The sequence below is a fragment of the Camelus dromedarius genome, chromosome 25 (assembly GCF_036321535.1).
Source record: "Camelus dromedarius isolate mCamDro1 chromosome 25, mCamDro1.pat, whole genome shotgun sequence".
NCBI lineage: Eukaryota > Metazoa > Chordata > Mammalia > Artiodactyla > Camelidae > Camelus > Camelus dromedarius.
This window is the reverse complement of record NC_087460.1, coordinates 18,884,704-18,911,845: the sequence shown is the minus strand read 5'-3', so window position 1 is coordinate 18,911,845 and position 27,142 is coordinate 18,884,704. Positions and strand designations below refer to the sequence as shown.

Below are 27,142 nucleotides of genomic sequence, written 5' to 3'. Positions count from 1 at the left end.
GCATACAGAAACAAAATTTGGGAGTTTGAGATTTCAAATGTTAGCCACCATATATAAAAATAGATTTAAAAAACAAGTTTCTTCTGTATAGCACAGGGAACTATATTCAATATCTTGTAACAACCTTTAGTGAAAAAGAATATGAAAATGAACATACGTATGCATATGCATGACTGGGACGTTATGCTGTACACCAGACACTGACACATTGTAAGTGCTCTTCAAAGGAAATGAACAAAAAATTTAGAAACAGATTAGTACAAAAGTAAATATGAGAACCCAGCTGTCTTCTATCAAGCCAGACATTTAAAAGGCTTAGAAAAGTGGAAAATAACACCACTATTTTCACTGTTTTGTTTTTTTTTTTTTTTGCTTTGGAAAATATAGTTATTTTTCCTATAAATGTGTTCTGTTTCCATTTATTATTAAATAAATAATAAATATTCATTTATTTAATAGAAGTTCCCTAGCTTCTTTCCCGTTGTAAATATTGATAGATGTAGCCTGCATAAACAAAGCTCGTGGGATGGGTCGGGGGGCAGGTGCAGCTCAGTGGCAGAGCACGTGCTTAGCATGCACAAGGTCCTGGGTTCAATCCCCAGTCCCTCCAATTTAATTAAAATAAATGAAATCAACAAAGCTCTCTGGGGTAACTTCTAGAGTGCGAAAGTGCCCTAAAACCGAGAAGTCTGAGGATTGCTACACTAGGTCCATGTCCCTTTGTCCTCCTGCAACTTGAACCATGAGAAATCTTTTCTAAGCGTATCACCTGGAGAGAGTCAATTACAGTCAAAGGTTCTTTTTCAGAAGACCTGCTTTTCACTTTCCGTTCCTTGAGGGAAAAAGCCTGCCATGCCGGTAATTGCAGTATGTAAAATGGGGAGATGTTGACTGCGTTTTCTCTCTCCCTCAAGGCCTGTCTTATTTCCACCCCACTGAAAATGCTTCTGAGCCTTGGAGAGGAGCCCGGGGCTGCATGCTACCCATTTTTCTCCACTGCCCTGAAGGCTGATTTCATGCTGAGGCAGCCGTTGGGTTGGGGGCTCTCGTGACAGTGTCGTTTGTCAGAGCCATTCTCTGGGTCACAGGCATTTTTCATTAAAGTTGCCTTATCAATAGCTGGTATTCATTTCCTCCGGCTCTCACAAGTCAGTAGAGACTGGGGATGATCAGCTTAGGTCGGGAAGTCTAGCCAGAGGAGGTAAATGAAATCGAACATGAGGGAGAAAGAATCCTCCTCTTTAAGGTAAATGCATTGCCTTCCAGAGAAGGCGAAATTTATTTTAAGTAAACACCGAGAAGGTGTTTTTCTCTCGCAGTGATGGTTTCCTTTTGCTTTTCAATAAGTGGAGTTAATCATTCTCTGAAATGTACAGTCAAGTGAAAAGGAAAGACAGATATTGAAAGCATTTTTCATGGAGCCAGAGTCTCGAGACTGCCCTTGGGGTTACCGAGGGCACGGGGATGTGGTTACTCGCCCTTGACGTGGATGGTCTTTTAAATCCCATTACTTCTTTGGACTTTGAGAATTGCACTTCTAGTAGAGACCCAAATACAAGAGCAGTTTCAGATGAAAAAGGTGGAGCAGCAAGAATGGGGGTGGGGGGAAGGTCAGATTAAATCAGAGACAATAATAACTGCGCTTGAAAACCGTTGTATTTGACTTTGGCAAGTTGGAATGCGAGGACATCAGTTTTGTTCCTTTCAGGAAAGACACTTTCAGCCCTCCCACAGTTTAGTTATAAGGATGTCTTTAAGATCTCACGTAGCCATAGATTTTTTTCAAGCACGTCTTCATATTCGCAGCTGCTGGAGTCAGTGTGCAGCAGCGTTCCTGGGCGTTTGGATCGCGACAGGTGTAGAGAATCTGTCTATCCAAACACAATCTGGGCGTCACTCGTGGTTGCCTCCCAGGTACCTTGTGCTTCTCCCATGACACTGTCATTACAGTGTCCCCTTCTTGTCTGAAACCCGCTCAGTTGTCGAGGGGCAGGGGCAGGATTGTCTCATCCACTCTTCTGTCTCCACCATGTCCTTGGCACGTGGGTGGCCCTACTAGCGGGTACCTCTGGGTGACAGGTGCCAAATCAAGGGGATGAATAAAACAAAATGCCTCAATTCAAGGAGCTCAAAGACAAATGAACTGAGGAATACAGCTCGATGTGAGTGGTGTATGAAACAGGTAAGCTCCGGAGCTCCGATGCCCTGGCCGTGCTACTGCGGCCACAAGCCTGTCCAAGCGGCATTTTAGTCAAGTTTCAAATTTCTTTCCCATCAAATCTCTTTAATTAACCCTATACATGAAAAAAAAAAAAAACACAGCTAACTTGAATGTTCTTCCTTTTAATTTTTCTTAACCACCTTCTGATATGGAGGTTAATAAACATTTAATATTTTAGTAGAGCAACCAGAGAAAAAAGACCCTGGCTAAGCCCAGACTAGGTAATCAATTCCTGAAACTCTTGAGTTTCTTGTGTTACCACCTGACCAGGGTTAGTGTTTGACGCTAATACCATCTTTGTTTCTAAAGGGGCTCAGGAAATACTATTCCTAGTAGCAGTAATAAGGGTAGAGGCTGATGTGACCCATTGCTGACTATCTGCTAAGCATTATACTAAGTGTTCTAATGCATTCCATCCTCACAACAACCCTCTGACATAGGCACTGTCCCTGTTCTACACCTGGGGACATAGAGGGGAAGTAAGGTCACAGGGACAGTAAATGGTGGAGTTGAGAACCCAATCCATGTGACCAAGCACTGTCAGCCCAGTTCTTGCTCAGTGTGCCGTTGCAGAAACGCATGCTGAATGAATGGCAAATGGGTAAGTGCCCCATAGTATTCTCTAACTGCTCATTTGATTGGAGTTTTGTAATTTGTGTCTGGCCTGTCTCCATTTATACGTGCACACACACACTCACCAATTTCCTAGACCTTCAGTGGGTGAGATTTTTATAAAGCTTTTCTTCTCTTCGATAGATTGAAAGATATTTTGAGATTTTTTTGTCTTTAGCTCTTGAGTTTGACAATTCGTTAAGCTTGGCAATGAGAAAACACATGTTATTAGAAACCCAGATCTCCATTTTTGCTGGACTGTGGTTTTGTAATTCAAATAAGGGAAATTTGACAAATTCAAACCACACTTTGTCCCCCAAATAGTATTTAAATGTGTGGGTTCGAAGAGATGGCATTGCTCATTCCAGAGAATGCCAAGTGTCTTCATCTTTCTGGGTCAAAGCAGATTTAGGCTTCGACTTACTGCCCAGCACGCAGAATATTTTTATTCACAAGCTTAAGGTGTCATGTCTGAGAATAATGATGCTGTTCATTTTCTTGTCATGTGTCTGGTTGAATATTTAGTAGTGGTGACTTCTGATACAGTTATGGAAAATGTCCACGTTCAGAGCACATTAAAGGAAAAGCTGTTCTGTGCTTCATGCTGAATCATTGCCTTGCACCTGACCTTCACGGCAGCGCCAGGAAACTAGGAGATGGTTTACTTGTGAGTAATTGTTAGGACCTGGGTGGCTTCGTTACCGAATTCTAACTCATTCTGCTCGCCGCACGACAGGCCAATAAACAGGGAGATGCGGTGCTGGGGCAAAGAATAGCAACTTTATTTGGAAAGCCAGCAGACTGAGAAGATGGGGGACTAATGTCCTGGAGAACCATCCTGCTCCAGTCAGAATTCAGGCTCCTTTTCTATTAAAAAGGGGAGGGAGTGTGGTTGTTGTTGCAAACTTCTTGGTGTAGGAATCCTTTATTCTTGCAGCTGTCCAAATGGGTCACATCATGGTGCCCCTGTAAAACCTCCAACAAAACAAATGTTATTTTCTATTCTGCAACTTGTTATCTTTATTTAAGCGCAAAAGTGTTAATATCCTTAAAGGTCAGAGCCTTGAGAACAGGCTCTCCTGTCTATTTCAGGCTAAAGGCAACACTCTTTTACAAAAGGCGCAGAGCCAGCAAGACTCAGCCTAGAAAACCGGGCACAGGGTTAAAGCCAAAGGAATGGATCTAATACGGAGTCAGATCTGTTCTTCTCTGTTACAGCTTTGCTTCATTAATTAGGCTTTACCATCTATAGTGTAAAAGAAAGCATGACATGACATTCTCAAGTGGTTGTGGAAAATGTGCCTAACAGCTAACTCAGAATTATTAAAGTGTGTTCACGTGGATCTTCAGCGTAGAAGACCAAAGCAATTAGGAAGCGATCCTCTGAAGCTGCGGCAGTTGATGGGGTTGGTGTGGGCCACGTGCCTTTGAGGGACACACATTCCTGTTGGAGAGAAGAGCTCAGGGATGGAAGGCACAGGTTGATAAGGGAAGTAGCAAACAGGGGGGCTGTAGAAATACCCCAAGTATAGACAGGATAAGGCAAAGCCCTTGTATAGTCGGCATCAATCTCCCCTCCCACTTCCTGCAGAACACCTCCCCAGATGGACCACGCCCAGCAGGCAAGAGTGCTGGTTATGCAAATGCAGCTGTAAGGCCGTAGCCCAGGCCTCCCCACCCTCCAGTGAGCTCGCCACCTCGGAAGACTTTCCTTTATAAACGGATCACCTGTTTTCATCCAGAGACTTACTGGAGTGGTGGGCATCCCATTCAGAGAGCCATTCGGAGGCTTTTTCCAACAACAGGACAGATTCCCCCCAGGCATCCCTTCTTGGTAAACATCAGTTAGTTTGCCCTGAAGGAACTAAACACAGGTATGAATCATACGTAGGCGAGCAGTTGGCATTAATTTTAATTCAAAGTACCTAGTGTTTGATCTTGGTGCCATGTGCTTGGCAAGATGCTCAGTAAATCATTTTCTGCTTTTCCCATTTCTGTTGTTCAGTTGACTGTTGATTTTTTAAAAATTTTTTTCTGATGTATTTTTCTTTGTTCTCTTTTAAAGGAGAGATTTAAGGAAGCTGAGGAGATATACCAGGCTGGAATAAAGAACTGTCCCGATAGCTCAGACCTACACAACAACTATGGGGTTTTCCTAGTTGACACGGGTGAGTGAGCTTGGAGGGAACCCATTCTGCTGAGATTAGATATTACTGTCTATCAAGCTAGATGGCAGCCACCTAAACAGCACCCCAGAAGCAGAACTCACTGGGCTTGGCCGGCAGCCCACACCGTTGACGGTCACATTGCTTGTTGGGGTTGTCCTTTCTCTAAACCTTTAAGCTCAGTTCAGTAAAGTCTGCCCAGGTCTTGTAATCATATCCCTAAGGAAAACTCCCCGGGGGGCAGGTGGTGTGGCCTTGACCACTTAATGACTAGCAGGCGTCTTTGAATATAGCCTTTGGGCACGTTTATAAATCTGTGATGCAAACTGTTCTCTGCAACAATGCAGAACCTGCCTCTGGATCTATTTACTGGCAGATGGTAAATACTGTTCTACAGCTGATTTTAAAATTTCTCCAGAATTGTTTCGTGGTTCCTTGTGTGATACCTACCACAGAACCTGCACTGTTGTAACGGCTGGAGGGGACTCCTACAGGACAGATGCTGTATAAAATACACTTACTTCATCTTATTTAATGTAAAACTTTACTGGGTAGTGGTTCTGTGTTCTTTATGATTTGGCCCCACATACCGTTGGCATATGATGAATACTTACAAAGAATGAAGGGATATGTGAATTTAACACAAAAACACCAATTTGTTCTCACCGACTGTTAGACTGCCTGCCCTGCACTGAAGTTCAGTTTTGCTGACTTTTGTCAATATGAAATGCTCGAAGGGGGTTTAATTTTCTAGGATATTCGAAGCTCTTCTGTTTTATAGAACATACTTTTACATCTTGATTCCCTTAGGCAACGTCCCTGATTTTTGCATGGAAACTGTTTCAGAGCGCCACCTGCTGGCTCATTCGCAGCATAATCATAAATTAGATACAAAGCTTGAAAAACCAGAAGAGACCTGCTGGCCTGCCTGGTCTAGCCCTCTTCCTTATGCTTCAGCAACAAACCATCCCACTTCCACCCCCAACCCCAAGAATCTCACTGACCACAGCTTCCCCCCACTCCCAGTGTATTTGTGTTTTCACTCTGGTGAAGTTCTCCCCGTCGCCAGTGACTCATAGACCTTCTACATACATGGAGTCTCTTTTGGCCCCTCCTAGTCAAACCTGCATTCGAAGCAGGCAGTCTTGAGAAAATGTTTGTGCAGGTAATAAACATCCCGTTCCCTGGAGAATCTCAGACTGTCCCACAGCTCAGCCACCTACAGTAGGAAGCTTCTTTGGGGAACGTTATCCTACTGGAGAGGCTTGATTCTAGTTCAGGCTTTTACTCTCACCTGCCCTGTGACTTTTATCAAGTTTCTTAATGTCTTTGCACTTTAGTACCTGTATCCGTAGAGTGATAATGTCTTTTTTAATATCTCTTAAATCCCAAGAGGCAGCTATGCGCTATCAAAAGGCAGTTAATAGTACCAGAAGTGCCTGCAAAACTCATGTGAGAGCGTTTAATTAAAGTGTTTCAAAATATACAGTGCACTGGACAAATGCGAGGTGGCATTGTTACTAGTTTTTAAATCCTGTTAGATAAATACCATCTAAACAAAAATGTATGACTTAAAAAGAGATTTTCAAGATACAGCAGGTCCCTGCTTGTTTAAAGCAGTGCCTCAGTCACTATACTGCAGCAGAGTAATTGTGACGGACCCTTAGAAATTGCTTCGGAACGGTTTTCTTTCTATAATAGCCCATTCCATCTTTTCTGTGAGAAGCAACAATATTTATATATATAATCTCTGATCATCTCAAAACATCAAATTAGCTAGAGCAATGGCCAGAAAAAACACTTTGACTAAAATAATACATTTAATAAAAGAAACAGGCTTTAGTTTTTATTGCTTTTTTGTTACTAATATCTTCAGAAGTGAAAATGAATAGTGAAAATGGTCCAAAGTTTAAACAGTGACAAGGAAAAGAAGCCAACATGTGAGCTAATTTACAAACTGAATAATTGGTGGTATGACTGTAAAGAGAATGGTGAACATCAGAAGAGAAATGAGTCTGTATTTTATAATTAAAGCATGTTCCGCTCTTACCCACCGTTGGTTGCAGGCGCCCCAGAGAAGGCAGTGGCCCATTACCAACAGGCCATCAGGCTGAGCCCCAGTCACCACGTGGCCATGGTGAACCTGGGGAGACTCTGCAGGTCGCTGGGAGACAACAGTGAGGCTGAAGAATGGTACAAACGGTAAAGTTCCTTCTCTTCACTTTGTGAGCAACTCAGAGACCTCTGCTGTTGCCCATCAAATTTGTAGTTCATTGGAACACATGTTCTCAGAATACCGGCAACGTTTGCCAATGCAGGTAATACAGACGCTCATCTCCAAAGAGGACAGCACAACGCATGGTGCTTTGGGAATAAACAGTATCCCAGTTAATGACTTTCTTTGCCTGCTGGTTAGACCATGGTGCTAAATCAAGGTCGGAGTTTAATTCCCATTTTACTTAGTCCATTGTTTTCTGAAGTGATGGACTGCAATCCAAGCCACAAATAGCCATTTCAAACATGGATGTAGATGAAAGACTGTGTACACATCAAAACAGTCCTAGCAACGTTAATGGAAAAGAACTTTGGGGCTCGGTTTCTACATTGGAGGTCACTAGAGGCGTTCTTTTTAAAAGTTTATTTATTACTGTATTATTTGATTATTTGATTTTGGCCAGGGGGGAGGTAATTAGGTTTGTTTATTTTTAGAGGAGGTGCTGGGGATTGAACCCAGGACCTCATGCACCCTAAGCATGTGCTCTACCACTTGAGCTACACGCTCTTCCCCCACTAGAGACATTCTTATTGTCAGAGGTTGGCACCATGATCTTGCGCGCTCTCTCTCTCTCTCTTTTTTTTTTTTTTTTAACATTCTTCTTGATACAAAATACAAAGACCATGTGGGAGCAGAGTCTCAAACCATGGGCAGTGGTCCCTAAGTCTAAGTTTCAGCCTTTGGAAATGTAGCTGTTTGATGAAAAGTGTCAATTTGTTTTCTCGAAATTCAGTGCCCTGCAGGTGGCCCGCAGAGCTGAGATACTGGCCCCTCTGGGGGCGCTGTATTACAACACCGGCAGATACGAAGAAGCTTTGCAGGTTTACCGGGAAGCCACAGCGCTCCAGCCTTCCCAGAGGGAACTCCGCCTGGCACTGGTGAGTGGGACAAAAGGAAGGAAGTGGAGCAGGGAACAGACGCAGAGCATGAGATGCAGGGGGCTCGACACAGGAAACCTTGGAACTGGAACTAGAACCATTCTTTATCCATTTAAGGAATATTCCTGTAACCAGTATTACAGCCACTCACCAAAGGCATGTGCACTAAACATGCTTTGAAGCTTTTGTTTTGAAATCATTTCAAACTTACAAAAATTTGCAGGAATTTAAAGTAACTCCCGTATACCCTTTCACCCAGAGTGATCAATTTTTAGCACTTTGATGCATTTATCACCCTCTCGTGTATGTATGTGTATGTGTACATATAGGCGTGTGTGTGTGTGTGTACATATATATATATATATGTATATATATTATTAATGCCTGTTTTTTCCTGAGCCATGTGAAGGTTATAGATCTCCATACCTTTTATTCCTACACTTCAGCAAATAGTTCCTAAGAACAAGGACATTCTCTAACACAGCCACAGTACAGTTACCAAATTCAGGAAAATTAAAATCAACGATATTTTTTATTTCAATTGTTTTGGATCATTACTCTTCCCTTTCCTTTGGTTTTCAGTAAAACAAACTCATTCTCTTGTTATAAACACAGTGTTCTGCTGAAACCATAGGAAAACTTTTCTCTTTTGACATACTTTGTCAGCTTTTTAAAAAAGGCACACGTCTTGAGAGTTGCTAATATTAACTATGATGTAAAAATAGAGAAAAAGACAGATTTCTTCTGTGTAACACAGGGAACTGTGTTCAATATCTTGTAGTAACCTATAATGAGAAAGTATATGAAGTGGATCTGTGTGGATATGTATGACTGAAACATTACTCTGTACACCAGAAATTGACACATTGTAACTGACTATGTATTTCAATAATAAAAAAAAAAAGGCACAAGTCATTTCGTTGGATAGATTGGATGGTCCTGCCATTCATACACAAATGCATGCACACACCTAAATAAAGAAAGAAGCAAACAACAAAAAACGAAAGCCCACAAACTGTGGTGAGTCAGCCCCCTCTGTGAGTCATGCACAGACGCTAGGCACCTTTGTCGGGAATGGAGCCTGAATGCTTGATCTGATACAATCATAACCAAGTGTCCTCTAAGCCAAGGTCGGTGTGCTTTTGCAGGCTCAGGTTTTGGCTGTGATGGGTCAGACAAAAGAAGCTGAAAAAATGACCAATCACATCGTGTCAGAGGAGACGGGGTGCCTGGAATGCTATCGCCTGCTGTCAGCCATCTACAGCAAACAGGAGCTGCACGAGAAGGTAGGGGACTCGGGTCCGAGTTGTTTGGATTCACGGGTAGAAAACAGGGTGCACCTGAGTGACGCTCCATCTGCACACTCACGGGGCTGAGCGGTCTTGGACGTCGTCAGGTGGCGTAGCGTACCTTCTGGGCGCTTTTCACACATACCTGCTCGATTCCTCAGATGTCCCCTGGAAGTGGTATTTTCTTGGCTCATCTTTGATCTGAAGATTTCATGTTTTATTATCTCCATCTGTTTCCAGCTAACTCTATAAAGACTAACATCTGTATGCTTCACCATTTTCTGTGCTCCTTCAAATATATTTTATGGAATCCTTATAACAACCCTGTAAGGCAGGTCAGTGGCCCTGCGTTGCAAATGTACTATTTCTCTCCATTTTAAAGGTCACGTAACCAGTTAATTCACGAACTGATTCAACAAAATATTTATTGAATGCCTGCTATAGGCCAGACACTCTGGTGGGCAATGGGGATAAACTGTCATGGAAGAAAACAAAAAAAAATCACTGCCCTTGTCCTTGTGGGGTTTACAGTCAAAGCGGAGACAGAGATTAAACAAGTCATCACAAAACCAATGTGGAATTATAGCTGTGCCCAGTGATGTCACAAAGAGCAGCGTGGCGCCCAACGAGCATATGATCAGGGGACCTGAGCGGTCTGGGTGGGCAGGCTCCCTGCAGAGTGATGTGAAGGAGAGGGCTGCGTGACAAATAGGTATTAAGCAAAAGGGGGCAGTGAATAGCGTTCCAGGCAAGAAAAAGCACGTGCAAAAGCCCTGTGTCAACATCGAATGGCCCATCTGAGGGATGGGTGTGAGGGAGCAGGGTGCACGTGGGAGACGTGGCCACAGAGCTTACTGGGGACTCCACCCCAAGGCTTGGGACCAGGGCAAGGGTTTTGTTCCTTATCCTGGAAGAAGCTTTGCTGTTTTCAGGAGAAAAGCAACATTGTCAGATTTGTGCTTTGAAGGGACCTCTGGCTGCAGGGGGTGGGGCAGTGTGTGCTGGGCACCGGGGGCCTAAGAGGAGTGGTCCAGATGGACACATGGTCAGGGCCAAACATCTCCGACCCCAGATCTTGTTTCAGTGGCATCACGTGACTTTCCTGTACAACGATCAGGAATATTTCATTGTCACTAACATAAATAGGAAGCCTGGGCAGTAGATCCATTACTTTGGCAGGGCTACGTTATTTCCCAGTGAGAATGTTAAAGAGAAGGAATGAAGAATGTGTTTTGATTGTCAGTCACCACACGAGTTAATACGTAAGAACAAAAAGTATGCATTTCATCTCTTATGTTAGTTTTTCTTTGTGTAATCTCCGTTCATTCTGTCTCAATTTCCAACCCACACAGGCCCTTGATGCTATAGACAAGGCTCTCAAGCTGAAACCAAAGGACCCCAAAGTTATATCGGAACTTTTTTTCACAAAAGGAAACCAACTCAGAGAGCAGAACCTTCTTGACAAAGCTTTTGAGGTATAAACACTTCATAAAAGGATTATTAAGTTCTTGGATTAAAATGACTGCTCCCTCCGTCTTTCATGAAGCATATACATTAAAGCCTACGATCATTGGCGCGTTTGTGGGGTGAATTTTCTGATTAGTGACATGATGTTGTAAGTTTATTTTTTTTATAATGGAGCCTCTGGGTTTTGACTATTAGGAGTCCCACAATATCTCTGCATTATTGTCTGAATTATCACCTTGAACTTGATGTTTGAAGCTTTCCACATTTTGTCCTCAAACCAGCTTCCCTCTGTCTCTCTTTCCTCCCCACTCTTTCTTTTTGTCTCTCTGTTTACCGTCAGTAACCCTGTTTCAGCTGGACTGGTGCTTCGGCATCCCACACATCCTGGAACATTGTCCCCACCTCGCCCCCTCCACCCTCTGCAGATTCCCACCCATCCACCGCCACAGGTCTGTGTCCTGGTCCTCCTGCCTTAGGAAGCCTTCTGGACCCTCCTTTCTCCCAGTGACCTTGTTTCCTCATAACTCCTAAAACACTGTCTCTACCAGTCATTTGAAAGTGTCATATGTTACATTGTATTGTGTCTCTCTGTCCCCTCCCTCCCCCTTCCCCTCACTCCTCCTTCCCTCTCCCCTCCCCACCTCCCTGCTCTTCTCCCACCCCACCTTCCCCCCCCTCCTCTGTGCACGTGCACAGAGGCAGCTCAGCACTCTTATTCAATTGGACTTCTCCTCGTGGAAAGGGTCTGCTTCCTTCTGTGTTCTAAAACATAGTATGCTGCCTCCTACAGGTGTTCCATGTGTACAGCTTTGGAATACAATTGACTTAACACAATTTGAAATAAAAAAGATTTACAAACATAGATAGAAATGTTACAGAAATACTATCCATTTTCCTGGGTAAAGCCACAAGTTGGAATTAATGAAGGCATAAAATTGTGTGGAATATATCATGAGAAAAAGTAAAATTTCAGAGGATATAGCTATTTTTGAAAATAAATAGTAAAAGGCTTTTAAAATATTATTGGAAAACACATGTAAAGATATTTGGAAAAATTATTGAATGTGAATGCTTAAAACAGAAATGGTGGCATATTTGAAGCAAAAATTGTGCATTTTTCTCTGCCTTGTAAACACCTTCAATACTGTCATTCTTAAGGTATTTGTTAACATGACTGTTTAATGATTAATTAATATTTAATTATGAATATTTATATGGCATCTCTATCTGATCTTATGTATTATTTTAAAAAGAAAAGTATTTTCTAGTGGCTTGACCAATGACTCAAATAATCATTATAGTGTAGCTGGATTTGTGAGAAGTAGGAACAGAGCCATTGGCTGGTCGCAGCTGTAATATGTTCGCATTTTTGCGTATGATTCACATGTATTAAGTAATTTAACCTTCACACAATCATGTAAGAAAGGCATGGTCTCCATTTTACAGTTGAATAAACTGAAACTCAGAGGTTATGTGTCTCACGTAAGGTCACATAGAGGGTGAGAGGCAGGGCATGATTTGAATCCGGGCTCTTGACTTCCATACGACATCCCATCTCTGTGGATAAAAATTAATCCACGAGACAGACCCTTCAGTTTACTTTAGCAGCTTTTTAAGAATTCAGTTTCTTAACATTTGATTCTTTCTCCTAAAACTGAAGTTGAGGAGGGATGGGCAGATTCTAGTTACTTCGTGGATCTGCTCAGGGGGATTCTTGCTGATAAAAACAGCAAGGAACGTGAGAATGTACACACAGATCCCCAGCTTTGTCACTGAAGGCAATACTCTTGGCCTTTAGTTCTACTGAAGGTGGCAACCACTCCTCAAGTCAAGACTCAGCGGTGAGCATGCCTCTGCTGCAAAGCAAGGTGCAAAATATTAAAAATGTGCCTCACAGATGTTACGTTTAATGGAATACGTTATTCAGACAAAAAGTATTTGAGAAATAGGTAACTCCCTTCAAACACGTGAAGCCCTTTCATAAGACAGGAGAAAAAGAAAGGCTTTCTAATGACCAGCACTGTCTCCCATGAAAGGAGATGGCCTTAAGGAGACGCTGAGCATCGGTCGTTCCAAGGACTCAGGCGTGAGCTGCATAACCAGATCGGTCGTGTCCTGAGAGGGTTCAGCTGCGTAGGAAACTATGCTAGGATTCTAGGATTATAACATTTTCTTCTTCCAAACTCCATTTATAGCGAAAAAGATCGAAAAGCACCATTTTCTTGCAGGTCAAGGCCAGCGAGAAACGCTGCGCTCTGATAGAAACCACGTGGATTCCCGGCAGGCATCTCAGTCTCTTGAAGCCCAGAGGTTAGCTCTGCAGGGAAATTACACGCTTCAGGTTCCTCCACTTTAGAATCATGGACTCTGAAAAATCATAGACATGAAGGGAACACCTGTGAACTAGAAGGGGCTGGTTCACCGTTGAAATTTTCACATACGAAGAGCATGGTCTTCGCAATCCTGTAGCGTGAAAGATGGGTTCTCGTTTCCCGAGATACTTGAAATTTCTGAAGCTATTTCTTGTATGTCTAGAGCTACAGAGCGGCCGTGGAACTCAACCCAGATCAAGCCCAGGCCTGGATGAACATGGGTGGGATTCAGCACATCAAGGTAAGAAAAGAATCCGCGTCTGTGTGCGCTCATTCTCCCCTTCCTTTTCTCTCTGCCTTTTTCTCCCTTAAAAGACTGAGCATCTGCTGTGAATTCCCTCTCTGACTTACCTGAATACCCGAAACAGAGGTGTTCAGAAGTGAAATCAGCACAGTTTATATTCATTTTGTGTTATTTAGATAGTGAATGTCGTGAAGCCATTTTCAAAATAAATCTGTATAAATTAGATTCCATGATTCTCTTTATCATAAAGAAAGTCACATGTACTTAAGTATCATCACGGAGCAGAGGAAATCTGCTTATGGGAACCAGAGTCTTGTGAGGGATTCACTAATGTAGCTCGTTTTCCTGCAGCTTAACTCACTGTTAAGATAAAGTGTTCCTGTTTCTTACATCTAATGTATCTTTTAGTCCCTAATATTTTACTGAAAAACACGGTTGTGTGTGCATGTTTGTTTTCGAAAGGAAAAGCTACCTTTGAGTGAGTAATTGAAAGTTGCCCTTTGGGGGGCTGTTGTCTGTAATGACAAAGATGCACTGTCATTCATTCATCCATCCATTTGTTTGACAGGCATGTGTAGAGAGCATCTTACATACCAGGTCCTCTTCTAGGTACAGGGAATACAGCAGTGAACACATAAGACAAAAATTCCCGTCCCCATGGAGCTAACATTCTAGGAGGCGAAAACAGGCAATAAATAAATAAACACATACATACACACATGCCTACATTCACATGCAATGTATCGGATGGTGATAAGTGTTATGAAGAATGAAAGAGAGAAACAAGATAGGGAGTGCCAGGGGTAAGGGCCAAAATTTTAAATTGAGGTGGTTAGGGAAGGCCTTGATGAAAAAATGTGATTTCAGCAGAGACCTGAAGGGAGCAAGCCATGTGGCAGAATAGGGAAAGTGCATGTGCAAAGGCCCTGAGGTATGACCGGGCTGGTGTATTTAAAGACAAGGGAGGAGGCAAGGGAAAATAAATGAAAGAAGCCGGGTCAGAGAGGTCCCATGGCCAGATGATGCAGGGCCTTGAAGGGGATGGTAAGGTTTTTGGTTTTCATGCCAAATAGGTTGGGGTCCTTGGAGGACTTTGAGTGGAGAAATGCCGCGATCTGACACATTTTCAAAGGATCTTGTTTAGGTAACTTTTTTTCTAGCTTCTATCAGCCTTTACCGTGACGAAATAGCAAGGTACTGATTAGGTCTTAAACAAAGGCTTAATAGGGTTTACGATTAAGTGGAAACTGGTCACTCTCAGAAACACAACAAAATGAAAAGGTGACCTATGACTATATAGATGGGAGGGGAGAATGGGATAGTTGCTCTGCAGCTATGAGCCTGGATCTAACAGAGGAACAGAGATGGTGAATCCAGTCAAGGCCAGATCTCTGGCCTGAGCTCTGATCTTAATGACATCCCACGGTGTCCAGCAGTATCTAGTCGGAAAACATAGAATGAACTTATTTTTAAAAGCAGTAACATAATAATTTAATATATGTTATATTTTCAAATAATATACTCAGTATGTTTTTAGATGGAGTGCACATGCATTTAAAGCAGTGGGTTCAACTGTTAAATAGAGAAATGCCATAAATACACTCATCCCACAGGCTCTGGAAATAAAGAGACAACAGTAGATTTATGTTGCTTTTTCAGATTAACAAGGGGACTCATTGCCTTGGATTTAGAGGTGTTCCCCTGAAAACGTGTCTGGAGATGGAGGAAGGATCTATTGAGTGTATTGCTCTAAAATGTAACACGCATGCTGGTTAAAAATGAGTTTATCTTCTTTTCATCTCAGTGGACATGGTGGGTTAGGTTGAACAGTATAAAATTGCCTTGTTTGCAATTTTTAAATGTCTAATATCAGTAGATTCATAGGATGCAATCCGATATAAACATACATAGACCAGGCGCACGGCTTGGATGTGGTCAGTTGGATGTCACCATTAGGCTGCAGGAATAGCATCCTGAGGTCTTCTAGAGCAACCGTTCACTTCCTGCGTCTTTTGCATTGCCAGGATGTGGGCGCATCAAGCGGTGTTACCCCGTTCCCAGACCCCACTCCTTGCCTGAGCCTGGGTGAAGTGCAGGAAGGGCTCAGGGCTCGGGGAAGGTTGAGAGTTGGGATAAGGCTTTGCAAGGAGATAAAGAGAGGGGAGAAGAGAGTGTCCCTTGCTCATAGTACTTGGTGATAAAAGATACTATTTTTTCATGAAGTTTTACATAAAATGCAATGGCTGGACCAAAAAAAGCTGCAATACATTCTTAATAATCAAAGAATTGCATCGCCTGAGCCATATCACCTAGTACTGTTTTCAATACTGCCCTGTGACGTTCATGCATTTTTCTAGAATGGAACTGGCCGATAGAACTTTCTGCCGTGATGGAAATGTTCTGTGTCTGTTCTGTCCAAGGTCGTAGACACTGGCTCCATGGGGCTATTGAGCACTTGAAATGTGGTTGGTGCAACTGAGCACCTGAATTCTGAATTACAATTAAATGTAAATAGCCACATAGGACCAGTGCTGTCATAGGAGCTAGCACATTGCTACAAACTGGATAATTCAAATTCTCTATCTAGCATCTAGAAATTGGGGACACTGGATTAACAGGTAGAAATATTTTTTTAAAAAAATAAGGCTTCCAGTTTCATCAAGAAAAGAGCAATTTGTGGGAAGACAGAAGAGAAAAGCAGTAACATTGCTAAATCCAGGTTCTCATTTGTCCAGAGTTCTGTTCAGCCTCTTACCAGAAACACTGTTAATAATCAGAAGTATTTTCATTTGTGCACGTGCTGAAGCCTGGATTCCCAGCGTACAACGTTCTCTCCTGCCATTTCACTCTCCTTTTCCAAATAATGACAAGTGAATGCTGTAAGAAACAGATTTTACACGGAGCCTAAACAGTCTTTTAATAATGATAGTGACCATCAGATTGAGTGCGCTCTGCACATCCGGTGGTGCCCGAGGTCTTGGCACGTGTCAGTTCGCTTGGAAGAGAGTTAAGCTTTTGATAAATATCAGTTGCTGTTGCTACAGAGCACTTTCACTCCTAGGGATACTGTTTTAAATTGTGCTGAAAATTCAGAGAATGACTAACGTTCATCCACGTGGAGCTGTAACGGAGAATAAAGTAGAATGAAGTTCATCTTTTTTTGGAATGGAGAGATCTCTAACGAGCTTCCTTCTCTGGACAGAGGTCTGAAAGAGGGTAGACCATAGGGAAGGAACATGTTTAGTGGCAGAAAAGAGGCTGGAAAAAGTTAAGAATTCTGACTCTCTGGGACCAGGCACACATTGTTGCCAGTTTGGGAGACATTGAACAGACCAGATGGCGGCCAACAGTGTGGAGACAGGTGTCCTTAGCAGGTCCAGAGTGACATACATTCCCTGCTGCCTTCAGAGTATCCAGCAGACACATATTGTCACACACCTGGAGTATCAGATAAATTTGACTCCGTATTATTTATTATCAACTCTTTTCATTTTATAAAAACTTACGTTTGCATTAAAGCCTGTGTTAGGCAAAAGTTACTTTTATGTTTTAAGCTCAAGATTGAAATGCTTCCTACCACTATGTAAGTATAGTGGATTACTCAACTATTTACTCTTTTTATTGAAGTATAGTCAGTTTATAATGTTGTGTTAATTTCTGGTATACAGCATAGTGATTCAGTTATACATATATGTATTCCTTTTCATATTTTTTTCATTCTAGGCTATTACAAGGTATTGAATATAGTTCCCTGTGCTATACAGTAGGACCCTGTTGTTGATCTATTTTATATATAGTAGTGTGTATCTACAAATCCCGGACTCCCACTTTATATCTCCACCTGCCCCAACCCTGGCAACCATAAGTTTGTTTTCTATGTCTGTGAGTCGGTTTCTGTTTTGTCATTAAGTTCATTTGTGTCATTTTTTTTTGATTCCACATGTGAGTGATAACATATGGTATTGTCTTTCTCTTTCTGGCTTACTTTGCTTAGTATAATGATCTCCAAGATCATCCATGTTGCTGCAGATGGCTTTATTTTATTCTTTTTTATGGCTGAGTAATATTCCACTGTGCATAAAATCACATCTTCTTTATCCAGTCATCTGTCGATAGACATTTATGTTGCTTCCATGTCTTGGCTATTGTACTAAACTATTTACTTTTTAATCATTACTCTTGCAATTTCAAAAATATCTCACACACACATACACACACACACACACCCCTCTCCCCCCATCCTACCCCCTCCCCCTCCCTCTCAATATGAATTTCCACTGCCATGGCTCCACTTAACTACAAAGGAATAACCCTGGGAGAACACTCTGGAATGATTGCTTCATACCGTATATTAGCAGAATTGAAAAATCTGTTTTTCTGCCATTTAACCGTATGGTATAACTCTTATCCTTCACATGCTCCATCTGGTCTGGTACTTAAAACAAATGGATTCTCCAAAAGCACCAACTGATGAGGATAAAATTACACGCACAGACAGGGTCTCCTTGTGAGGGTAGTAATGTTAAAATGGGCCGGAAGTTCTGTTTTTTAGTCTCCCCATTCTCCAAGAGAACATTCTGTTGGATCAGAACATAATTCTTCTCTTTCTTTTTTTCGGCAGGGAAACTATGTGTCTGCAAGAGCTTATTATGAGACAGCCTTACAGCTGGTTCCAGACAGCAAACTGCTACAGGAGAACCTCGCCAAATTGGATCGGCTAGAAAAAAGGCTTCAAGAAGTTCGAGAAAAGGACCAAACGTAGCAGCATTTGACACAGTCTCGAGGGACAGTGCCGGTGCCTTTGGAAGAGGAGGAAGGGACGGAAGCCTCGGCTTTCACATCCTTGGGGGACAACCACTGAAGCGTGCCTCTCACTCGGAGCTCAGGGGGGCACGTCTGGGGACACCTGCTGGTAACCCTGCGCTGGGGACTTGCATTTCCATGAAAGACAAAAAGAGCGAGCCTGGGCTGGGCGGCCTGAGAGGGAAGGCTGGCAGACTGCACCTTTTACAGATGTTTTTGTTTCCTTTAATTCCAGATTTCCTTTCATACGTTTGCCTGCTTTTCCGACCCGGAAGTCTAATTCTGTTGCTTAGCGTAGACATTTCCGTCCCAGAAATAGGGGCTTGAAATGCTACAAAGTCAGAGCTTCTCTTCTTTATGAGATGAGCTCTTTCAAAGAGGATGAATCCTCTAGAATAAACCATTTGGGAAATTGTACCAAGAGGGAGCTCATTTAATTCTCCAGAACCAAAAATGAGTACCACGTAGTTTTTGTAAAATCTTCTGGAATATATGGGGGAAAAGGGCTATTGCTAAGTGAGCTTTATCTAATATCCTTCTGAGGACATCACTAGAGCCCTATTGAGAAGTAAATTAACTTCCACCCTGAAATGAGCTGTTTTCCCACTGCTTCATATATCAAAAAGGAAGCTTCTGGAATTGTATATGGGTCTTTTTATTCCAAGGGGGCAATCAAGGATCTTGGTACCCCTAATTCTTTATGGAAATGTTTTAAATTATTTTAATTTTATTACAAGTATTACCAGAGTGGTGGTTCTGCTCTAAGATTTCATAAGTGCTTTTAAAATCATAAATGTTTCCGCTTCCAAATATATTGTTATTTTGGTGGAGAAAAAAATAGTATATTCTACGTGAGAAATATTAAAGATATTAATTGAGAGAAATGTTCTACTTTATTATCTTAACATTCAGACGTCCTGAGATGATTATTTTTTGAAAATATATTTAACCATTAAGGAATCTTTATAGTATATTACAGAAATCTTCATAGACTTTAAATAGATGGAAAGGAAGCTCTATTGATCTGTCTGTCTGGGCTTAATGAGAATTCTGTGCTTCGAACATGAGTGACAGAACCCAGAATTCTTGGTTCTGTATCTGTAATTTTGGAGATTTCATGGAGAATGCTCAACAAATCTAGGGGAAAAGTCTAAATTCATAATTTTAAAAGATACATATTTATATTTAAAAGATAGGGTTGGCAAAGTTGAACTTACAATTTGACATTTGTCTTAGTGTTATTTATTTCCTAACTTATAAAATATTTAATATATACACACATTTTTTTTCCGTCTGTACATAGTGGTTTTTAATAGCAGCATTCACAACTGATGACACAACAATTTTAAAGCTAAATCACAAAGTTCAGTTTTAACAGCCCCTCAAAAAACGTGGATCGATTATTCACTTGCAAAACCTGAAGAAATTAGGAACCAGCTTCAGTGTTGGGACGAGAATATATTTTGGAATCGAAGAAATTGGAACACATGATCCTAATTTGGTTTTCATCATAAACTTAAAAAAAAAAAACACAACCCACTGCGGGCAGTGCTGTTAAGTCAGTTGTCCTATAAATGTAGCCTAAAGCGTATGTGACGCTCAGGCCAAAGCAAAAAACCTTCTGCTTCTTTTCAACCTCGGTATCAGAAAGCACTGCCTCTCTCTTTATTTTTTTGTCCAGGTAAATCTAGATAAAAGGAAGAAAACCTTCCTTGGACATGGATGATGCCAGGAATATTTTAAATGCAGAGGATTACAGAATTTGCATTAGCCTACATCAGTTTGTGAGCGTCAGTAATCCAATAATGTATATCTTACCACTATGATCTGTTTCTAATGGTCTTTTAATGTAATCTGTCAGAAATTTATCCAAAATTTTATTTAAAATCTTTTTCTCCCCCTCCCAAATGACACTTCTATAGTCCTAAGGTCAAGAAATGTACCGCAGTGTTTATTATAAAATGACTATCCCCCCCTTCCAGTAGGAAAATGTGAAGCACTAGCTAAAAGCAGGATCTAAGGACTTGAATTACAATTTTCTAGAATAATCTGTAATGAAAACGCATGCTTAGAAAGTTAATGGGAAAGATTGAGCCCCCGATTTTGAAAACAATGCCTTAATTGAAGTGCTGCTAAAGCTGTAAGAGTACCTTTGTTGGAATAAATGCGAGATGGCTGTTAACAGCCTAAAACTGTCTGAGAGAAGCGTCACATGGCCTTCAGGAGACTTCTGCCTTCTTTTGGTGTTTCTCTGTCTCTCTCCCTCTGTCACTCTGTCTCATTCTGTCTGCACACACTGGCATCTCTTTGAACATTAAAAGCGAGCACTGTTTGTTGGATCAATCAGATATTTTCGTCTGAGTTAATACCCTCACTGAGATGTGACCAATGAAGTAGTTTTCCTAGTCGAATGGTGCCTATAAGAAAATAAATCACATATTATTTTTCAAAGATGTTAAGTGTATTTTATAACTGTTTTTATTTGTTCTTGTAACATGAAATATGGGGGATTCATCCTTATCAAAACAAAAACGGAGTGCCCTGGCTAGCCACGGAGATGCCGCCAGGTCCCCTTAACAAAAGCGCACTTGGCACATGAGTCGGTGGCCCCTCCCTGCGATGGGATTGAGGGGCGAGCTTTCATGCAGACTCTCAGAGTTCTGCACTCAGAAGCACCTTATGTTTGAATGTTCTGCTTGAAATTCTTCATAATTTTTGAACAAGGGGTCCTGCGATTCCATTTTGCACTGGATCCTGGATAGGTGGGAAGGTGGCTGAGGACGAGACAGGCATTGCTTCAGTCTGGCTGAACCCTTGAGCTGATGATCACTTTCATTTGTGACTGTTACTCCGAGCAGCATTTGCTATGTTGTCTCAGCTACATTTAGAGTTCCCTGCGCACGGATATTCCCCACCTACTGCTTGTCTGTCTAACCTGTCCTACTGTCCTGCCTAGAACCGGTTCTCCCTGCCTTCACATTCACCATAAGTGACAGTCCTCTCACCGTCCTTCGACCTAGGAGCCATGAGAATGGCTTCACAAGCTTATTTCAACCTTAGGAATTATTCAGGATTTTTTAAGTGATTCAGATGTTTTCAGTCTGTTAACAGTATACATGAAACATGGTTCAGTGATGTAGCAAAAGTGAACTAAACCAAAGATTCAAATACCCTGGAGGAAAAGAAATTTTATCTTAGGGGATCTTGAGACCTATTCTTTTGGGTCTGTTTATTTTGAAGCCTGTCACAAAGCAAAGAGGATTGCCAGTGCTTGGATTCCAGCTCCGCACAGTTCCTCGCTGCCCCCAGCAGGAAGGGTCCGACGCGCTAACACGTGGTACCTCGTCGGATGCTGGGTTTTGCAGCGGTTATGCAAATACTGCTGTGCAACTGCTTTTCAGCAAGAGTAAATGGGAAAATCCAAACCATTCCATTCCAAGTAACCTTAAAAACTGTCATTGGAGGGGGGATAAAAAGCAAATGTGGGTTTCTTCTTGTCTCTGTGAAACCTTCCAGGCTCCTCAGATTGAAGAGCCACGTTCAGCTACTAGCTGAGATCTCTTCTCTCACACACAGGTTCTCTCTGCCCCTAGACGGGCTTTAGGATAGCCTGCACACCTTTGAAAATCCTCGGACCCGGCCACCCGGGTGATGGTTCTAACATGCAGCTAGGCTGGAGAACCACTGCAGGCTAAAACCTTTTAAGAAGAATTTGTGACTTTTATAAAAGTCAACATGTATGATCTTTTGCAATATTAACTTTTAAATGTAGACTAAAATGAGCCAAAGAATTCTAAAGAATGACTCATGGCACAGTTGTTGGTTGAGGCTGCCATGCTAAGATTGACAAACAGGTGGGTTGGGTGAGGTGGTTCTGCATTTATGGCAATTGGACTGTAATTTGACTTTATATTTATAGAATTCTTGGTTCTCAGATAGGGAGGAATTGCCTTGCCATTTGCATGGACCAGACGAGGTACCCAGTGTATAAAACTAATTTTTGTAACTCACATAAAGGGTCCATGACATAGAGTTTATGCCTACACCTGTGTGTCTCTTTCTTTGGGTCACACATTTCAGCTTTGGTTATTATTCCTTAATTGTACTTACTAGAACCAGTTAAAAAGCACTTTTGCTAAGACTTGTGATGGATTTGCAGCTTAGAGCAATAAATCTATAGGATATTAGTAACACAGTCAAAGCAAATGTAGTTATGTTTTGTTTATTTTAATTTTTATTCTGATTTCCAGATCATGTTTACTTTGATTAAATTGTATGTTAGTATCTCTCAATAGCAGCAAAACTTAATCTAAATGACATCTTTTGACACCTTAAAAGAGGGGGAGGGTATAGCTCAGCATGCATGAGGTCCTGGGTTCAATCCCCAGCACCTCCTCCAATAAAAATAAACCTAATTACCTCCCCCCACCCCACCAAAATAAAACAATACAATAATATAATAATACATAAATAAAATATTTTTAAAAGAGTAAATACCCAACGAATCCTGTATTCAGGTTGTAATTAAGATAAAAAAATTAGAATGCCAAAAATAATATGGGGAAATATTATAACTTTTTTATTTTTCTCGAAGTTTTTGATGTGGAGTATGTTGAACAGTTCCTCCAAAAATAGCACTTCCTTCCTTATTTTTGTTTTTTAGTAGCCATATAATTTAAAGAAAAGAAAACTTCAATCAAAGAAATAAAATAACTTCAATCAAAGCTGTGGTTAATAGCAGTAAAATCAAATGTCACAACAGAATCAACATCTATCAATTGGCTCATATAAAAATGTTCCACTTTTATCACCAAAGGATCCTTGCAATTAAAACCTTCAGGGCATGCAACATGTAAAATTAGCACCCACCACAAGATCTGGTCATTGTCAGTTTCTAAGTTTAGATCAACATTTATACCCCAAACTGAAAAGATGTGTGTATGTCCAGAAATCCGGGAGATTTATCCCATTCTCGGTGGTGCACATGCATATTTGTATCCCCTTTGGAAGTTTCCAGTGTGCATAATGTCCTTTTGGGGTTGTCTTGCTGGCCCATAGGAGGGGGCGAACCAGTCCAAGAATCAGGAGATCTGGGTTCTAGCCCTGTTCTGCCACGAGGAGCCGCCTCACTCCGGACAAGTTATCAAATGTCTCCATCACGTTTAACCATTAAAGGACTGGTTAGCTCTGCGGAGCTCCGTGAGTCTCCTGTGTCCAAACAGAAAGCCCTCTGCTTCTGAAGACAAAACTGATAAGTGTTGCCCTTTGTTTTAGAACTCCTTAAGACAAAACACGTACACAAACAACCCTAAAAGTGACTGAGCTGCCCGAATGCTTGACTATGCCAGAGGTAACCACTTACTTTGCAGTCTGGACACATAAAATTAGTGATTTCATTACGCTTCTGGGGAAAAAAAATTTTTTTTAACTTCCTCCTAAGGAATTCAAATATCTGTAGAAGCCATGGCTTGCTCTTATAATGTGGAGATCCTTTGACTTGTTGTGACTCGCCCAGGCCTCCTTTTTTTCAGACGAAATTCTTGCCTCGTGGTCTTTGTTCATAACACTTTACTATGATCAATTGTATCTAAATGTACGTTTTTGTTCCTTTTGCTGTGCCAGTTCGAACTCTTATCTCCCATAAAGTATTTCTCCCATTTCAGTCTGATTATGTACCCTTTGCCCAGGTCTTTCCAAAATAAAATTTATGTAAATGTCTATTTTATATAAAATATGATGAAAATAAGTATGTCTTGTTTCAGTCTCTCAAGGGCTCCGTGATGGGTACCCACCAAAATCCATGTCACCAGGAGGTGCTTGCTTTACAAATAAAAAAGACCGCCTTTTCTTCCTTTCCTCATTCATTCATTCCCTCATTCATTCATTGCATTGTTCTGTGTGCTCTGTCTGCTCTTTTTCATACCCAACAAGTCCTCCCTCAATATCCTGCACTCTGTCTACAAACTTAACCTGCCCCCAATTCTCCCCTCGCTCCTGTTGCTACAATGGAAGAGAGTCCTGGGCCCTGGATTTTGCTTCTGGTAGCACACCGTTATTCCATTCCTTAACGTCTTTCTTTTTCATCTTTCACTTATGCCTTTTGCTGGCTCTTGTCAATTCTCTTATTTTAAAACACAGATACAGGGAGCCACCATCCAGATCATTTGAAAAAAAGAAAACCTTCCTTTAGTCCTTTTCATCTCTAGTTGCTACCACATCTCTACATCCTTCACGGCCACACTACTGGAATAAATTGTCTTCACCCATCCTTCTATGTACATCCTTCACGTCCTCTGGCATCCTAGTGGCAGCTGTCTCCGCAACAAATATTCAAATGAAATTGCTGCTTCTAAGTTCCCCAAAAATCACCTTACTGCTGGTTCTTAGACCTTGTGGGACTTTGGAGAGGGTTCTAGAGTTCAGACCAGTGGTTTAGCAGGGATGGAGAAACTTATTTTTTAAACAAAACATTATTTACCCATGACTTGTTCATTGCTCATGGGTTAGTCTCCTTAAATTTTACAACTATTCCTAGAGTTGGGGCTTCCATCAAGAGTCCTGGAAGGCCGCCAGTACCAGATCATTATTACGCCACCTTAACGAGGATATGTTCAAATTCAAGGCAGATTTTTCCAATCCAATGTGGGATAATCCAACTTGCTCTCCTTGACAGCCTTTCCTTTTCTAAAGTGCTGTGATTAATTCTTGTTTTGTTTTTTATGAGAGAATACTTCCATTTGGACCCTTCAACATCACCACAAACTCAACTTACACTTGCAAATTTCAATCTAAAATGAATGACCTGGCTGTTGTGATGTACGTAATTCGTATTGAATGGCACTTTTTCTATTTAACGGAAAGGCATTATTTTGTTAGGTCCCTAGAAGGGACCCATCCTCTGTATAGAAGAACCAGGTCTCGCTTGCGGCTGTGGGTTTGAACTCTGGAAATAAAGGGAGCTGTGCTGTAACAGGAAACGAGCCAGTGCCCAACCCCATGGAGACTTCTGGGTGTGAAACAAAGGACTGAAGACCCTACAAAGCTGTGGGTGTACCACGTACACAAGACTGCGAGGGGACATGCTCTGGTTAGCCATGAACTTGAATATTGTGGGTCCCACCATGCTTGCACAGCGCATGTTCGTTTTTTCCTTCCCTTCTGTCTTATTTTGTGATGACTTTGTAGTGGTTTTAATCTTCTCCCTCTTGCCAAGAAGAAGGAGGAGTTTGGGTCTATATGGCCAGTTTGGGCTTTTATTGGAGAGTTGTGTGCCCCTGGGGCCAAGGACGGTTATGGTAATCCTTGTGAGATCACTACGGAGGAGGTGAAACTCGGAGACGAGGGTGGTGAGGGCCGTAAGTCAGGCAGCCACTACCTGGAGGGGTCCTCAGGCACTCAGATGTAGCGCGTCATTTTCAGAGAAGAGTGGCTTACTTACCAAGCCCCTCCTGGTGTCTCCTAGACACCCAAGCTTGAAACCCTCCCCCTCTCCACTCTTTGTGTGTGTGTGTGTGTGTGTGTGTGTATTTTTATTGAAATTTAGTCAGTTTACAATGTTTTTAAATGTCAGTGAAATCAGGCAATAATCGTTAATTCCACAGGCAAATGGATAGCAGAATGTGACAAGTAATTTACTCAAATAACACTTCCTTGATGTCATCTTCCTAAGCTTCTCATTCCCTAGTTGCCCATTCTTTTAGCATCCAGCAATTAAAAAATGACACTGGAGTCTTAAATTTCTGAATATATGATAGAGATTTGCCAAGTCACTGCTAATGTTTTTTTGCTTTTACTACAGTACCATCGTACAAAGGTGTTTTAGTATAACCCAGGAAATCCTAGTTAGAGATGGGAAACACCATACTGGTTTCACATCCTATAAATTTAACAACTTCAGTAGGACTCATGATTTGAGAATATTGGATAATTGTTCAATCTGAAGAACTCAGGTAAAGAGCATTATGAATACTCTCCAATCATAAAAAAAAAAAAAAGAATGACATCTTGTCATTTGTGAGCACATGGGTAGCACAGACCTTGAGGGCATTATGCTCAATGAAAGAAGTCAGACAAAGAAAGGCAAATACTGAATGATCTCACTTATATGGGGAATTAAAAAAGAAAGTGTATAGATATAAAGACACATTGGTGTTTGCCAGAGGTGGGAGGTGGGGCGGAGGCAAAATGGATGAAGGGACTCAAAATGCGCAAACTTCCAGAGCTGGACAAAATAACTCTACTGTAAAACAAGACGGGATAAGCTTTATACTCCACACTAGCCAGGCGTGTTGGTGCTGCTGACAGTGAAGGAACTGATTCCCACTGCAGGGCTTTGTGGGGTGTGTATACTGTGTTGGGGGCGGGGGTAGGAGCGCTTTAGTGAAGGAGGGGTATTGAAACTAGACATTGAGGTACAGCTATGATTCTATAGCTCATGAGGTCTTCTGAAGCTCTAATGTACAGAAGACATTCCTACAGGTCATGTATATTGCAAGGCCTGGCAGGTCCCCTCGGGATTCAGGCAGAACAAAGAACAGTCGGAGCCCTGGGTACCTGACATGCCTTTACTGCAGAGGAGTGCACAGGAGACAATGGAGGTGGTGGCAAAAAAAATCCCATCCGCCTTATATATCAAGGCAAACAAAGCCGGCATCTAGCCAACTATGATGGGAGCTAACCAGTGCGCTTGCGCGGTGCAAGTCATGCTTGAATAACACACGTGGGTACTGCACATGCGGGGTAACGGGCTGAGTCACTGGGCGCGGGACACCCGGGGAGGGGGCCTGAGTGACTCTGTTTTCCCTGCATCGTGCCGG

The 27,142-nt window shown here is 41.8% G+C and overlaps 1 protein-coding gene and 1 non-coding gene across 5 annotated transcripts in view; one reads left to right on the top strand and one right to left on the bottom strand.

Moving 5' to 3' along the window:
- Nucleotides 1–24,072, top strand: part of TMTC1 (transmembrane O-mannosyltransferase targeting cadherins 1) — a 239,030-nt gene extending 214,958 nt beyond the window's left edge. For all 4 annotated transcript variants that reach the window (XM_064479164.1, XM_031443862.2, XM_064479165.1 and 1 more), the window contains 7 exons: nt 4,899–5,001; nt 7,065–7,200; nt 8,007–8,151; nt 9,300–9,437; nt 10,793–10,915; nt 13,443–13,520; nt 18,145–24,072. In XM_064479164.1, coding sequence (XP_064335234.1) covers nt 4,899–5,001; nt 7,065–7,200; nt 8,007–8,151; nt 9,300–9,437; nt 10,793–10,915; nt 13,443–13,520; nt 18,145–18,285 — 864 coding nt within the window. In that variant the 3' untranslated portion in view covers nt 18,286–24,072. The remainder of the gene's footprint in view (nt 1–4,898; nt 5,002–7,064; nt 7,201–8,006; nt 8,152–9,299; nt 9,438–10,792; nt 10,916–13,442; nt 13,521–18,144) is intronic.
- Nucleotides 7,708–7,786, bottom strand: TRNAP-AGG (transfer RNA proline (anticodon AGG)). Its single transcript has one exon. It is a non-coding gene; the product is annotated as a tRNA-Pro (tRNA).
- Nucleotides 24,073–27,142: the final 3,070 nt, after the last annotated feature.